At 46.4% G+C, this 16,107-nt stretch overlaps 1 protein-coding gene across 1 annotated transcript in view; it reads left to right on the plus strand.

Annotated features, from left to right (window-relative positions):
- Nucleotides 1–16,107, plus strand: part of LOC135821503 (uncharacterized) — an 89,983-nt gene that overhangs the window by 33,785 nt on the left and 40,091 nt on the right. Inside the window, exons 5-7 of the mRNA XM_065334509.1 lie at nucleotides 9,489–9,578; nucleotides 13,372–13,449; nucleotides 14,329–14,421. Coding sequence (XP_065190581.1) covers nucleotides 9,489–9,578; nucleotides 13,372–13,449; nucleotides 14,329–14,421 — 261 coding nt within the window. The remainder of the gene's footprint in view (nucleotides 1–9,488; nucleotides 9,579–13,371; nucleotides 13,450–14,328; nucleotides 14,422–16,107) is intronic.

The following is a 16,107-nucleotide window of genomic DNA, read 5'->3' on the forward strand; positions in this document are numbered from 1 at the left end:
TATCCATAATTTCCGGCATGGACACCCGTTGTTAATGGACATACGTGTACATGTATGTGGAGAAAGGCTCTCAGAAAACAAACTGGGACATGGAGGAGTTGGCAAGAAGGGCGTATATCAAATAACCGAGATTAGGATATCTGAAACCTGTGCTGTATTTAGCCGGCACGTTAAGTCCCATTTCCACAGGTATAGATTCCATGATTTCCATCCTCGAGGGTTTCTCACTTCGTGGTTTTCCCCCTTCTTTACAAGTAGCCTTTCCGCATGCTTCTACTCAGACTTCTTAAGGAGGCTCCAACCCTTTGGGGGTGATTTTTTTCTTCATAAACCCCCTCCTTTTTGTGGATGAGTGTGCTCTATATCATCCCATGTTACTCCACAAAAAAATTCAGGGGGTGTTTCCGCGGAGATAAGGCTGTTTGAGGTGTATTTCTAGGGGTGGGTGTATTTATCGATTTCGGCCTAAATTTGCTTGTTTTGGGGTCATATTTCAGATTTACCAGTTGTCTGGCTTCTCTTTGTGATTGCAAGTCCTTTCACACATCACAGTGAAGCATTTGAGCAAGAAAATCTGGCAATCAGCATTGACTACTCAGAAAAATAGTAATTTTGGTACAAAAATGAACTTCGCAGAAATGCCCGTCCGCAAAGTACAATTGGGTGCACAGCTTCATATTTTCTTCATGGACATGCCCTTTTTATTTTATTTTTGGGATTCTCATACTTCATAGAAACTAGAAATATATACTTTTAGGGGGGTTACCGTGCATTTTAGACCTCCACAAATAAAAATAGGACAGAAAATTGGCCGATTTTCCACCATTCTTGGAATTGTTATATTTCAGGTAAGGTGATCATTCTATGCATTCCTTGTGGTATTACTCCAATTTTTTGTGTCAAAAGCATTGAATGGTCCCCCAGATTGTTATAGTATACATGGAGACTAGATGAGGCCATGGTTCCTGGGCTTTTTAGCCCTTGATCTGGATATCGGCATGATCCAAGCACAACGTTATTCATGGTCCAGGCCGAGGCCTACTGACCCTGAGCGCAGTTCAGACCAGCTTTGCATCACAACTCTTGCAATATTTCACTCCTAGTATTTCTCATAAAGCAACATGCAAAGAGCTTGAGGAGGATAACAATTATTATATTCTGGGGCGGGGGGGGGGGGGGGCAGTTTCATGTTTGTAGTACATGTACAATGTAGATGCAGCTTCAACTCAATATTGGCAATGAACGACTGCTAGTAATTGTAGCACCCATTAGGTATAATCATAACACTATTCCCAATGACATGGAACAACCACAAGTGTATGTGGGTGCATGCGCATTGCACACATTGATACATACATGTACGCTTCCATGCACATGCTCACAAACAAGTACCTCTTGCACACACAAATACACGTACGTCATATACGCGCACCCGCAATAGCATACACCCACATGCAAATGCATACTCTTGAGCTTAGTTACCATATTCTGCTGTCTATGCACTTGTGCACACGTGCGCGCGCGCACACACACACAACATGCACTGCGCGCGCGCACACACACACAATAATTATGTAGGCTCACACGCGTGCCTGCGTATGTGCATGCACATAGTGCTTATGGGTACAGGTGCATGCATTCATCATAATAGAACTGGTGCGAGTAGTGTAGGAATATTTTCAAATCACTGGTGCTTTACAACACAACATTTACAAAAATACTTCACACTCTGACAATAGAGAATAGTACACTGCAAAACAACATACTCAATAAGTGCTGCATTTTATTCAAGTGGACGCAGGTGATGACTTACTGCTGGCGACGTTGGTAGCTGACAGGTCACAGCTTTCGTAAATAGCCCAAGTCACTGAGCAGTAGCTCACCAACGATTTACCACTCACTCAAGACTGCAATGTTTTCAGCGTAGCAATATATTTCGCCACTTGAGAATTAGAAGTGGATCCACTTACCAGCGTCTGTGCACCCACTTCAATCTCTCTCTCCAAAACGCGCTTACAGTAGGTTTTGGTCCCTGGTGTTACACAGCCATCGAGACGCTTGGCTCCGTTCTCCTTGGTCATTTTTTCGTCAAGCAAAATTGTTCAGGATCTCGAGAAATCGAGCTGTGAAGTCAACTTCTTGCTCACACCAGCGATGCTTTTGAAAACATGCCCTGATACCCACTGACACAATGGAAGAAAAAACAACAGGAACCTCGATGGGGCCCAGGGAAGACTACAGGTGAAGAATGAAACAATATTCCCTGATAAGACTGTCGATCGCGGAGTTCAAATTTTAGTAAGTTGAGATGGGAATTTCCCAACTTTTCGCACTTATCGGCAAAAACAAGACTTTTGCCTGCAAAAAACAGAGCGCCAGACCGGCTGCGCAGCGCAGAAGGTTGGAGCCTCCTTAGGCTGGTTCAAGGTCCAGTACAGGTCAGGTCATGGACCCTGAGATTGAGGTACCAGCCCATGATAGTTCAACTGCTGACTCGGAGATGACTACAGATAGAGCTGCTGGACCGCCTGCAGTTCAGGACACAGTCCAAACCTGGTAAACCACTGACATGTAGATGCTTCCCAGACACTGCAGCAGGAACGCGGTGAGACCAGGACGCCAATGCAGGAGGGCAACAGATTCTGCAGTGGCAGAGGGAAGGCAACTCATCAGTCACCCGGCACTGACAAAGATGGATTCACCATGGCGTCAGGGAAGCATACATTCCCAGCAAATCTCCAGGCTGCCAAACTCGCCAATTCCTTCTCCACTGCAGCTGAATATACGGATAACAGTGGAGCACAGGTCACAATCAACGGAATAACATTTGAGTGCTAAGCTGACAAACAGTACCATCTTTCGACAACCTCTGCTCTTTATGCCCTATTGATCCTCTAAATCCAAACGCTGCACCATTCCAACCCACTTCTGCAAGAACAGCGCTTGCAACGCCGTCCCAGCAAAATACCTCTCGCAATGCACAAGACGCAGTGATAGCAATCTTCATAAACATCTGCAGCTTAGGACACAAAGTTGCAGAGCTCGAACAGTTGGCAAAAGATTCTGGTGCCCACCTAATTGCTGTGGCAGAGACTTGGTCGGACACTTCCGTGACTGATGGCGAAGTCACAATTCCAGGTTTCTCCCTACTGCGGAAGGACAGAAGCGGCAGGAAAGGTGGGGGTGTTGCCATATACCACCACGAATGTCTAACTGTGAGGGCCCGGGTTGACTTGCTGGTACCCGAGATGGAGCTTCTTTGGCTGGAGGTTGTCAGCAATGGCCTAACTACACTCTTTGGATGTGGGTACCGTCCTCCATCTGCTCCAGTGCAATTTTGGACAGATTTTGAAGGTATAGTAGAGCGAGCAGTGGAAGGGCGTCAAACCTCCACCATCTTGATGGGCGATTTCAATGTTGACTTTGCCCCACAGACTCTTCCATTGCAGCCCACCCTCCAGCACATTCTAACACGATTCAACCTCACCAATTATGTAACGTCTTCCACTAGAATTACAGCGACGTCCAGCAGTACTCTCGACTTACTGCTTGCCGAAGCAGATTTGCCAATAACCTGGACGATTGCCACCGTGGACATCAGTGATCACTTTGCCGTAGTAGCCAAACTCCCCTTATACTTGATCTCACCTGCTAAGAGGAACAACATCACTGCCAACTGCAGGAAGCTTCATCAGATAAATTTGACCTGCTTTAAGGCAGATCTGTTGCACCATTTGAGTACATTTAAACTCTCCGAAGACCTTGACACCTCTGCTTCTGCCTGGCATAGCACCATCACTGCTGTTTTTTGAAAAACATGCACCAGTTGTATCCAGAACAAGAAAAAAAGACGTGCATTTCCATGGTAGACAGGTGAACTTGTTGGCATTGTCCGTGAGCGAAACCGTCTGCATCAGCGCTTGGTCCGAGACCCAGGCAATGACGACTTGAGGCAGCATCACCGCATTGCTCGTGCGCTAGCTCGCCGACTCGACAGGCACCTCAAAAATGAATTATCTGTCCGGAAATGTGCTACTTCAGATCAGCGCAAGCTGTGGCAAGTCATGAACACCGTCACGGGTAGGCGTGCACCTAGACAGCAACCAAAGGTGTCAGTTGAGGAAGTGAGCGAATTCTTTGGGGACATTGTTCATGATGTAAGGGGCCGTCCGGGGTTACCGATTGTTTTTACAAAACGAAACGTTTTAGTATCTTTCAGCCCCCACCCACCCATCCATCTTTTCTGCAGGTAAAACGAATTCCAATAAAATATTGATGTCAATTTTCGACACCCAGAAGTAACTGGACATTCTCCACCTGCATTCAATAATTATTTTAAAAAACGAAACTCCATCAAACCCACCCACCCCCAAACGAAAACTTTTCGTTTTGAAAATATTATTGGTAACCTTGGACGGGGACTAAGCAGGCCATCACAATTAATGGTTCCTGAGGGCCCACATATGCCAGAGGCCTTCATGCGTTTCCAGCCCGTCACTATCAGTGATGTCTGCAAGATGCTACAAAGTGTGAACCCCCATGAAGCGACAGGTAGTGATGCAATCCCAGGCATTGTGCTGCGTGATTGTGCACATGAACTGGCGCCTACATTGACTTTGATCGTCAACAGATCGCTAGCCACTGGATGTGTTCCATCAGTGTTCAAGCTTTCTCACGTCAGTCCCCTCTTTAAAGGAGGCGATCCAACTGTCTGTGGTAATTATAGACCAGTGTCCCTCTTGCCCATAATTTCACGATTGCTGGAGAAAATTATCAAACAGCAACTTACGGCTTACCTTGATACCTGCCGAGCTATCCCTAGTACACAATTTGCATATCGAAAACATCACTCAACTGAGGATGCTCTCACTCTCGCTACTAATCGCTGGCTCAAGAACCGACCTGATCACAAAGTAACTGGCATTTCCCTCGTGGATATGTCAAAGGCGTTTGACCGCGTACGCCATGATCAGTTATTGTCCCAACTGTATTCTGTTGGCCTATCTGGTAAAGCCTTGGAATGGTTCACGAGCTATCTATCTGGTCGTTACCAGCAAGTTCGTATAGGAGGCACATTGTCCAAACCAGTACCTTGTCCCCGAGGTGTTCCCCAGGGTAGTGTGCTTGGTCCACTTCTCTTCATATTGTACACTCGTCAACTCAACGAAATCCTTCCTAGCAGCATAGTTCACCAAGAGTTCGCTGTCCTGGAGGCCTCGAGTCGTGGTGCACAAGTCGTATGCTGTTCTCTGACTGATGGACTCGCTAATGTTTCTGCCTGGTTGGGCGATCTAGGTCTACTTTTTAAGCAAGAAGACACAAGTTATGTTCACAAAGCCCCGTGGTCTGCAAGACATCGACCATCCAGTACAGTGTGGTCAGGACATTCTACAAGTTGTACATTGTGTGAAGTACTACCTTGGAGCTCACGTGGATGACAACATGTCTTGGGATGTACATGTCAATCACCTCGCGGAGAAAGCCAGACAAGCGATCGGAAAGCTATGGCGGCATGGACATGGCTTGACAGTGAATGCCCGCCGCACCTGTTACATTGGCATGATTCAGTCCACACTCTGCTATGCCAGCAATGCGTTCTACCCAGCTCTTTCTCAGCATGCACTTGGTCGTCTGGAGCGTATGGCCAAGGCAGGGGTCCGGTCTATTTTGCTGCCACCGACTGCTACCCCTACCGCTCCTTTGCTTGCACAGACACGCATCCTTCCTCTTGTCCACATATATAGGCTAAAATTATTAGTATTCGTCCATCGCTGCATCCAGTCTGCTACAAGTCCCCTTTTCGACAATTTCTTTATCTTATTAATGCTGCATGCCCGCCTAACCGCCACATAACTCGTGGTCATTCCACCAATCTCCTGCAAATACCCTTCCAAAGAGGCCCTTATAGCCGATCGTCATTCCAGTTTGTGGGAAGCGTATTGTGGAACAGTCTCTCGGCCGAACTTTGATCCATTGTAGAGAAGAAGCTGTTGCGTGATGCATTGCGCTCGCAAGACCTGCTTATTCTCCCAGTTGCCTATACTGCTTTTGTACTCTGTCTAAGATCTGGATCTTACTCCTGCTTCTCAATCTATACTACATTATCCTCTCCATTTTATCTCCCTTCCGTGCCTGTTTTTTTCTCCCCTCCCCATTCTCTTTCTGCCCTCTCCTCTTCTAAGTCGTCTCCTTGTGAGAAGGCACCATTGCCTGTTTGCCTGTTTGGTTGAACGACTATAAATAAAGCACAACACCAACAGCATCAATTTATAAAAAATTTATATATATATATATATTATATTATTGGTTCGGGCCTGATTGGAAATTTTCATTTCCATTGCTATCAGGTTCGGCCTCATTTCCTCTGTGCTGCGCTGATGAGTTCAAAAAGAACGAAACAGCATGCTGTCCGCAGATTGAGTATTTCGCTCCTGCTCTTGTAGCAGTTGAGCACTCTTGCGTGGGGTAGTGCCTTTGCTGTTTGCGTTATGCAGAGCTCACTGACTTGTCAGTTTGAGCACTCTGGCAGGGTACGTTCGGGCCTGATTGGAAATTTTTATTTCCATTGCTATCAGGTTCGGCCTCATTTCCTCTGTGCTGCGCTGATGAGTTCAAAAAGAACGAAACAGCATGCTGTTCGCAGATTGAGTATATATATATTATATATATACAATCAACTTCGCTTATAACGACACTCGGCGAGGCATTAAAAAGGTGTCCTTATTCGCGAAGTGTCGTTATACCCGAAGTCTCATTATATGTATTTCAGTGGGATGGGACTTTGCTCTGGGCATGGAAATTCTGTCGTTATTCGCGAATTGTCGTTATATCCGCAGTCGTTATTAGCGAAGTTGACTGTATATACTGAATCTGCGGACAGCATGCTGTTTCGTTCTCTGTGAACTCCACAGCGCAGCACAGAGAAAATGAGGCCGAACCTGATAGCAATGTAATATAATGTCCAAAGCCAGATTTAAATCAGGCCCGAACTTACCTTGCCAGAGTGCTCAAACTGACAAGTCAGTGAGCTCTGCGTGATGCAAACAGCAAAGGCACTACCCCACATGAGAGTGCTCAACTACTACAAGAGAAGGAGCGAAAATACTCAATCTGCGGACAGCATGCTGTTTCGTTCTTTGTGAACTCCACAGCGCAGCACCGAGAAAATGAGGCCGAACCTGATAGCAATGGAAATAAAATTTCCAAAGCCAGATTTATATATAATTATATACACACTTGAGAGGAATCAAAAGCGTTTCTGCTGTAACTCTGAGTTTCACGGTTCTAACCGATCATCAGACAGCAACTTGACTACAATTTTCCGAAGATAAGATTGATATAGGCTGCAAGCTTGGATCATAGCGCGAATGGATGATCCGGGCTGATAGTGTAATTGTAAAAATGCGTGAGTTGGTTGATGGGGTGCAAAAATACACTTTAGGCCTAGGCTAATGAAACCACATGTTCTTCTGAGGGAGGCAAGAAGAAGGACAATGGGGTAATATAATTATATATTATACGAAGCTTGGGAGCAACCAAAGCGCGAGAGAGCTCAATACCTTGCGGCAGAGCAATAATATCCGAAGGGAAACAATGGTTACCAAGAAAACATCACATATATATATATATATTATTATACTCAATCTGCGGACAGCATGCTGTTTCGTTCTTTTTGAACTCATCAGCGCAGCACAGAGAAAATGAGGCCGAACCTGATAGCAATGGAAATAAAAATTTCCAATCAGGCCCGAACGTACCTTGCCAGAGTGCTCAAACTGACAAGTCAGTGAGCTCTATATTATTATAATTATATAAAATTCGACGGGTTCGCGTACCGAGCAGTTCAAGAACAAGGAGTCGTACAACTCCCTGGTCAAGAACCACCTTTCCGCTTCCGTGGGACGCCACCACCCCATGATCAGGCGTTGGCTTCCGCGGAATATGCTCGTATTTTTAACGATAATTCATTGCCTTAAATTTCGACCTATTAATTCTCGCATTAATTCTTTTTTTCTTCCATTTTGCAGATACCGTAAAATTCACGGTTCGCGTGAGACTCAGCTGGAACCTTTTTCTTTCTTGTTTTAGAAAGACAGGGCGAACAATATTTGCAATTGCAGGACCACAAGCTTTTTGGTACAAATCAGGGTGTTATAAACGAAAAAATTGAAAAAAAACGGGGGGGGCATTGCTCAAATTTTACCGATTATTCCACAAAAATTGCCAACAATTCCCGTTAAAAAAAAATTCACGGTTCGCGTGAGACTCGGCCAAAGGCCCAGTTTTCCGCATCCGCAGGAACGCCACCACCCTCTAGGATCTTGGCGCAGATGTTTTAAAAATCGTTTTAAAAATCAGACCTATAATTCCTGAAATTACACCGGCATATTCCGTGGAAGCCTAAGGGCGCGTTCAGACTACCGATAAAAAGTGACCGATAGGGAAAGTCGCCAAGGTGATTTGATCACGTGACGTTACTGGCACGTTACCGGTGGGAAAGTTTTACTGCCGCGGCTGATGCGGCAGTAAACTTTTACCGGCAGTAAAAAAGTGCTCAGGCTGCATGCGCGCTGCGAAAAAAAGGGAAAATCCCTTGTCAGTGCCGCGGTGAGAGCTGAAAACTTCACGGTCACGTTAGTTTGTTATCGGTAGTGTGAATGTCCTTCACGGTTTATCGGCATTCACGGTTTGACGGGGTTCACGGTAGTCTGAACGCGCCCTAATCAGGCGTCAGATGTGGGCCATCATGCGGCTCCTAAACGTTGGGGGAGAATAGATTTTTTTTTTTTACTGAATACCACAGTACCATCAGATGCTGCACAGCTGGGGCGGTGGCATATTGGATGGAAGTGGGGGCGGGGCAAAAGTAACTCCTCCGACCAAAGGTCTCGGAATCATTGTTACTCCTGTGCGCCGATACATAGGAGAAAAGAAACATGTGCATCCAAGAGGGGAGCACCGGCTTTGCAAACGATCAGATCCACCAACCATAGGCCAAAGGCCTAAATCCCATTTTCCACAGCCATGTTTCTCACTCATGCCAGGCCACGAGTTCCCAATTATCTGTGGGTCGCAGCACGGTTGGAAAAATTCCTTCCGCTTCCAAGCAGGACTTGAACCTGGTACCTCTCGTTTCTCAATCGTGGTCTTAGACCAATTCACTGTGCCTGCCTGCACCGCATTAACATTAATCTATAAGAAAAAGAAGAAAACGAATGAGAACGAGTTATGGAGCAACTACCCACGGCTGTAACAAGATGATAAACGGTCAGTACGTGTGATAATAGGACACAAAACTAACAGGCTACTAAGACATTAGGCGACCTGAGACCTATATGTAACTCTAACAAAACTCCAGTGCGCAAACCAACAGCCTTCCAACTTGGAAGGTTCATGGTGAGGTAGGACCGTTCTCTTGGTATCAGTGTCTGAAAGTTGGCTGCCAATTTTTCTTCTTAGAAAGCCTCCATATGTGTTATTTCCTGCAGGTATTTCCGGAGTAATGCAATCCAGAGTAATGCAATCGCACAGCTGCAAGGATACACTTTTGGATTTACCCTGAGTAATCTGAAGGTTCTGTAAGTTGAGCGCACATCATGCAAACCACTGCTCCTATATGGTATTGTATTGATTTTAGTTTACATCCCAATCAAACGGGCATATCGACTTTCATGAGGAAGAACTGAGATGTCGCAATTTCGGCAGTAGTTGTAGAAGAAGATACCTGTTGCAAGCGTTGGAGCTCGCACTTCCAAGTAGGGTCCGGCGGATTCTGCCGGCAGAAAAATTAGCAGAATTCGGTACTTTTTCTGGTAAGTTTCATGCATGTTTGGTATGTGGATAAAGAAATGGAGCAGAATTCGAGGAATTGCCCGCCATAAGGTTTGTATGGTTCTGCCAATTTCACTGCTTTTCGAGCAGAATCTGCCACCTTTTCGAGCAGAATCCGCCGGTCCCTACTTCCAAGTGTCAGTCAGTTGCAATCAAACGCGAGGTCCAACATCTGGAGCAGCCACCTTCTTCTGCAATAGTCCGGAAAAAGCATCTCAAACAATACAATGACATTGCTTAAGATGTTTTTACTGAATATTGCGGACCATTGATGTGAGACAATTGAAAAATTGAGAGACTTACACACAGAGACCCCGAGAAGTTGTTAGAAGCTGTCGGTTCTCAGAGTTTGAAAATGCCAGGTGCGAGTGTTCCGAAAGCCATAGCCTGAGTTACTACACCCAAAAATCAAAACGTTATGGTCCGTAGAGTTTCGGACGCTGAGTCGAATGGTGAAGGTCCCACTTCGATCCGACCAAGCGTTCTTGAGATATATCAGTTTAAAATTGTCCTTTTCGGGTCCGTGCCGTGACGTCACAAATCCGTGACGTCATTGAGACTTGGGGATCCTTTGGCCAGATCCAGAAACACTGGGATTTCGCATCCTCTTTCTGTTTGTCCATGGAAAAAGAGGGTATTTGCTGTCATAATGGCTTCTGGCTGTTGTTGGCTACTATAATCTTACTGGCAACCCCCTGGGATGAACCTGCACCAATTTCCGAAGGATTGTGCTTTGCACAGGCCGAGCAGTGCACCATAGTAGCTATCAAGCGAAATAATTATTTGCTTGACAATTAAGAGAGCATGTCTGAGAAAACCAGAACATATGTGCAAGTCGATCTCTCAGATTTCGCTCAAATTTTGCAGGTAGGTTTGTTTTGGGGTGTAAATCGACATTCCAAAGCCCGCGCAAAATCTTCTGTGGCGTAAAGGGATGATTGCTCTCGTCTTCTGGGATGCTGGTGTGGCTAAGTGGTGCTGCCCCAAGAACTCTTCTAAGGTGAGGTAATGTTGGCTTGATGGAGTTTTGTTCGTAGCTTGTTCTTGTACGCTGTGCCATGGCTCGTTTGTACTTGTACAAGTAGACTCATAAATTGTGCCAATATTGGGCCAATATTGAGGGGTATGCCAATTTCAAGGTTCTCTTCAACAGATTTTGCGCAGGCTTTGGAATGTCGACCAACACCCCAAGCAAACCAACCTGCAAGATTTGAGCGAAATCTGAGAGATCGACATGCTCTCTTAATTATTTCGGGACTACAATGTAAATCCTTCGCGTGTGTTCCAGCCATTTGGCAGAGGAGGATTTTCAGGAGGAACATTATGCACTCATCCGATGCGGACGCTGGTGGATGAAACTGTGGTGTGTCCTGTTTTCGCACGCCACACTGTGAAGCGTCAGTCGAAAAGCGGAGGTGAGTGCAATATTTCAAAAACACTAGCTACTGTATGTAGTTCTTTCTTTTCCAAAGCATTTGTAGAATTGTTTTGGACTACATCACTACGAAATGTGAAGCTTTCCGAAACCGGCCTGATGACAGGTGGACGGCAGTAGATCTACTGTTTCCCTAGGCTATACTGCGTGCGATCGACGAACCTGTCTACGATTGCTGTTCTTGATTTTACAGGCAGAAGATCAAGAGCAGCTGTACCATCGGTCGCTGTGACTCACTGTTGAGCTACGACCACTGCCACCGCCCAAAGGTTATAGGAAGGACTGTTTGCAGCGCCAGCGCCTCTAGCTGGCATGTTTTTTCCTGTATGAACAGACAGTATGTACTGCTGATAAGCTACATCACGCAATGACCTGCAGTTCTAGGAGAGAAGATGGTCCACATACCGGCACCAGTGTACACCTATTTAGGAACTCGTTGCGTTTTCTCAGTATGGATGCAGATGAGAGCCAGACATTATTATTATTGTGTGTGTGTGCATGCACGCGCGTTAGTGTGTGTGTGCGCGTGAGTGTGTGTGTGCGCGCGCCCGTGAGTGTGTTTGCGTGCACGCGCGTGAGAGACAGACATTATTATTATTGTGTGTGTGCGCGCGCATACGCGCGTGAGTGTGTGTGCGTGTGTGCGCGCATGAGTGTGTGTGCGCGCGCAGGCGTGTGCTTTTGTGCAACGTAATATAATATTCCAAAGATATTCTCGTCATCTATTCTGTGTTCTCCTTTATGTCATTCTCTCCCCCTTGCGGGACGGACATGGAATGCCAAGTAGTAGATTCATTGCCGTCAGTGATCCTGAGGGATGTGTGCGTGTGCAACAAAGTGAATGAGTGCGCGCATGTGTGCGTGCACGAGCATGTGCACAGGCACTTGTATGCTTGTGCACTCGTGTGCACCCACGCTTGTGAAAATGCGTGTCTGCGTGTGTGAGCATGTGTGACTACTATACTATGTGCCCACCAAGGTGAGCACATGTGCGTGCGTGTGTGTGGGGCGCAGGCGGAAATGTGCACACATTTTAGATTGATAATCAAGAAGGACAGAGAGCTGTTCCGGTAATGCAGTCATGAGACACCACAGTAGGGCAAAACGCACTCAATATGCTACTGTGCTGTTGCTGCTGCTGCTAGAGTGCACAGCGTAATTGTTGGTACACAGCTACGTGAAATACAAGAGAACGTCTCAGCATTCTGTAAAGACTAAGTGATAATGCAAACGGTGAGAATGTATTTCGCCACAATACGAATTGAGGTGCAGTCCACTTATGTGAGATAAAGCACAAGTGAACCGATACACATTGCACGACTTGCACGGAGATAATGCTAGCCATGTTACGCAGCAAACTCCATGTACAGGAGTGCAAGTGAGGAGACTATTGATCTGAGCACTGTGTGAATACAAAATTTCACACAATTTACGATATGAAGAGAACGATTCGACTTGTGAGCATTACGTAGGACTATACTGTGAAAACACTTACGGATTGTCAGACTTGTCTGAGCTGGTTTGGTCTGCCGCTTCATTTCGAAATAGCCCAGCCAATCGGTCGCCAGATGTTGCTGATGGAGAGCGACTTCTCCAATTGCAGTCATTTCTGCTTCATCCACATTTAGAGCCCGAATGGAAGCCACCGCTTGCGCTGCCATATCCTTTCCTGAAAATTTCGGCTCATGCCCGAAGCCAAACATTTTCAGCTCAGACTCTGAGCTTTCAAACTCGTCTGATAGGTCCGAATCGCTCATGGTGAGGACGTCTTTGTCAGAACTATTCTTTTCACATACCAAAATACTTGTACTTCTGAGCTTGGCCCAAGCAGGCTAGTCTCAATGACGTAGAAGGGCTTTTTGGGGGTGTATCGCGACCGCATGACTTCATGGCGCGTCCCCCGAAAGTAAAATTTAACCGAAGATATCTCAGGAACGCTTGGTCGGATGGAAGTGGGACCTTCACCATTCGACCCAGCGTCCAAAACTCTACGGACCATGAAGTTTTGATTTTTGGGTGTAGTTCCCCTTTAAAGGTTGCCAGCATCAGAATACGCTATTTGTTGCTTTCTGCATTGTCTCATGATGACTTTCTGTTCTGTGCAGTCATCTGGAGCACAACCTCCTGATGTCGAGTTCATTTTCTACAGGCTGGGCTAGTCCAATGCCTTTCCTCCAGGAACTGTAAGCCATTTAGAAATTACTGTGTGTGTGTGTGTGTGTGCGTGCGTGCGTGCGTGTGCGTGTGTGTGTGTGTGTGTGTGTGTGTGTGTGTGTGTGTGTGTGTGTGTCTGTGTGCCTGCATGTGTGTGTGTTTGCGTGTATGTGTGTGTGTGTGTGTGTGTGTGTGTGTGTGTGTGCGCACAGGCGTGTGTGTGTACATGTGAGTGTGTGCATGTGTGTGTGTATGTGTGTGTGTGTGTGTGTGTGTGTATGCATGTGTGTGTGCATGTTTGTATTGGTGTATGGGTGCACACCAATTTTTTGAAAGGAATTTCGGTATCCTAGACCTTTATATTTCCAATAGTGTGGAATTCCAATCAAAGTTGTTTTAAGCGAGTCGGGTTTTCAATGTTTTTTTTCTCTCTTTAAGTGAAATGTACCAGAGACTGGGTACATTTATCTTTATATTCACAGCGTTTTATCTATTTGACTTGGCTCAACCTCCACCACATGCCCTCTTTGTCCGACCTCATCCATACCAGCACCATGAATCCAATTTGTAGATATTGGTGACTAGGGTTTTACGCCATACCAGTGAATGTGAAAGAAAGTGAATTACTCGGTTACAGCATGACTGCGGTTTGTGACAAAAAAAATCTCAGTGAGGGTTATACTCCAGTGCGGCTTTTCCTCCTTAAAACACGAAGCGTTGCAGATAGGCGCCACAGATTCTAGCGCTCTGGATTGCATTTAGCTTACAGAATACGGGTGACAGTTCACACTTTGGCCTCCAACACAGCTAGTGCTTACGGGCGTATATTCTTACCGTGATGCCGCAACTGAGATCTGATTCACGTGTGTAACACCTCTGTGGATACTGCACTATGTGTTCCTCCACAGTTACTTGGACAACAACAAATTAACTTTCACTCAGACAGATGTGACAAATCCAGGAGCACGTATGTTTTCCGGCCTGGGAAACCTCCAGAAACTGTAAGGTTTTTGTCACATTCCATTACATGATGTTTGTATTTTTAGTAACTTTGAAACTCAATGGTAGCCTTGTCATATTTTCAGTACACCCAACTCGCAACACACGAAAAGTCTGGCTACACCACGTAAAGTAAATTGTCCAAATTTTCACCCAGGACGGCATCATCAGGGATACGTGATGTTTGTAAGGAGTGATAATATTACTACTACTGCACAAAATTTCATTTGAAAGAATCAGAAGTCAAACAGGCTAACACTTAAGAAATCCGGCCCGAAGTGCAAAGCCGGCACCGCGAAGCCAGCTCCCATCACATCACTTGCCATTTGTGTGTACGTGTATGAACTCAACTGTACGCACCTCATGTAAAAGTTCGGAGTGCAAGTGTTGCATGCTAAAAACAGTTCAAAATTTCTTTCATTCGCTTCACGAAGTACAGCTCAAGATCAAGAAGAGATAGAGGAGAAGGACATGGCCATTCCCAATGTGTGGGTTCTTCTCAAGAAGAGAATAATTTCACATCGCTGCGAGAATGCTGACCAGCTGGTGCAGGCACTGCACCTGGAGTGGGACTAGTTGGCTCCTGACACGGTTTCCCCATACGTGGAGTCAATGTCACGTCGTGTTGAAGCCCTAATCGAAGCAGACGGTGGCCACACAAAATATTGAAGCCCTGCTGCTCTGTGTATGAAATAAACTGCTTCGAAACGATCTCCGTCTTCTTTACTTCTGCCGAACTGAAATGAATGTTGCACTTGTCTTTGTTTGGCGCTGTTTTTTACATTTTGGTGTAAGCATGCCCCTTCTTTCCTTCCTTCGCCCACTGCCACGATTGGCTACGTGTCCCCAAACGGGGCGACTTGAAGGAGTGCTGTCTTCGGGACGCGGCATGAGGCCCTGCTAGTCCGGCGGGACGTGAACGGCTGTTTCACTGTTTGTTTTTTGCTTTTGCGGAGCGACGGGCGGTGGAACTATGTCTAGCGATGTCTTGAGGACGGCTGAAACGGCGTGTGCAGACCATACACAGGAGTGGTTTCACGGCAGGTTGTACACGAGAGCATACCACACTGTAGACTCCATACTGACACCTGGTTCTCCACTCAGACCTATCATCTGCTGTTTCAAGCCACTCATTCATGACAATGGACACCGCCGTCAGGTCATGTTTGATGGGGTCTTTCTACCTCTTCCGGGGGCCATGTGGAGGTCGTTTAGACGGCAAGGCACCAAAGAGCAATTGGCGGGGAATACGGTCATCCATGCGAGCCAGGTGGCCCAGCCATTGGAGACGACGGCGCCGGACCTTGTCAGAGACCTGCTCCATGTCACCCCACCACTGCCGTACCTGAAGGGTTGTCACGTGCTCGTCCATCTGGCACGCCCGACTGATGCCCAGGACCATGCGTATAGATCGCAGGTGAAACGACTGCAGACGCTGGAGATCCCGTTGCCTCGGTGTCCAGTTCTCAGGACTATAGAGGAGTACCGCCAACACAGTGACTCTGTACACAACACGCTTGAGACCGATAGGAAACTCAGAGTTCGCAAACACAGTTTTCTTCAGTGCGCTAAATGCACCCGAAAATGCGGCGATCCTGCGAGAGACATCAAAGCTACTCCTAGCATCAGGAGTGATCTGGCAGCCAAGATAGCGAAAGCTGTCCACGCACTCGACGGTTCCACCCAAA

Source organism: Sycon ciliatum, chromosome 7 (genome assembly GCF_964019385.1).
Source record: "Sycon ciliatum chromosome 7, ocSycCili1.1, whole genome shotgun sequence".
Lineage (NCBI taxonomy): Eukaryota > Metazoa > Porifera > Calcarea > Leucosolenida > Sycettidae > Sycon > Sycon ciliatum.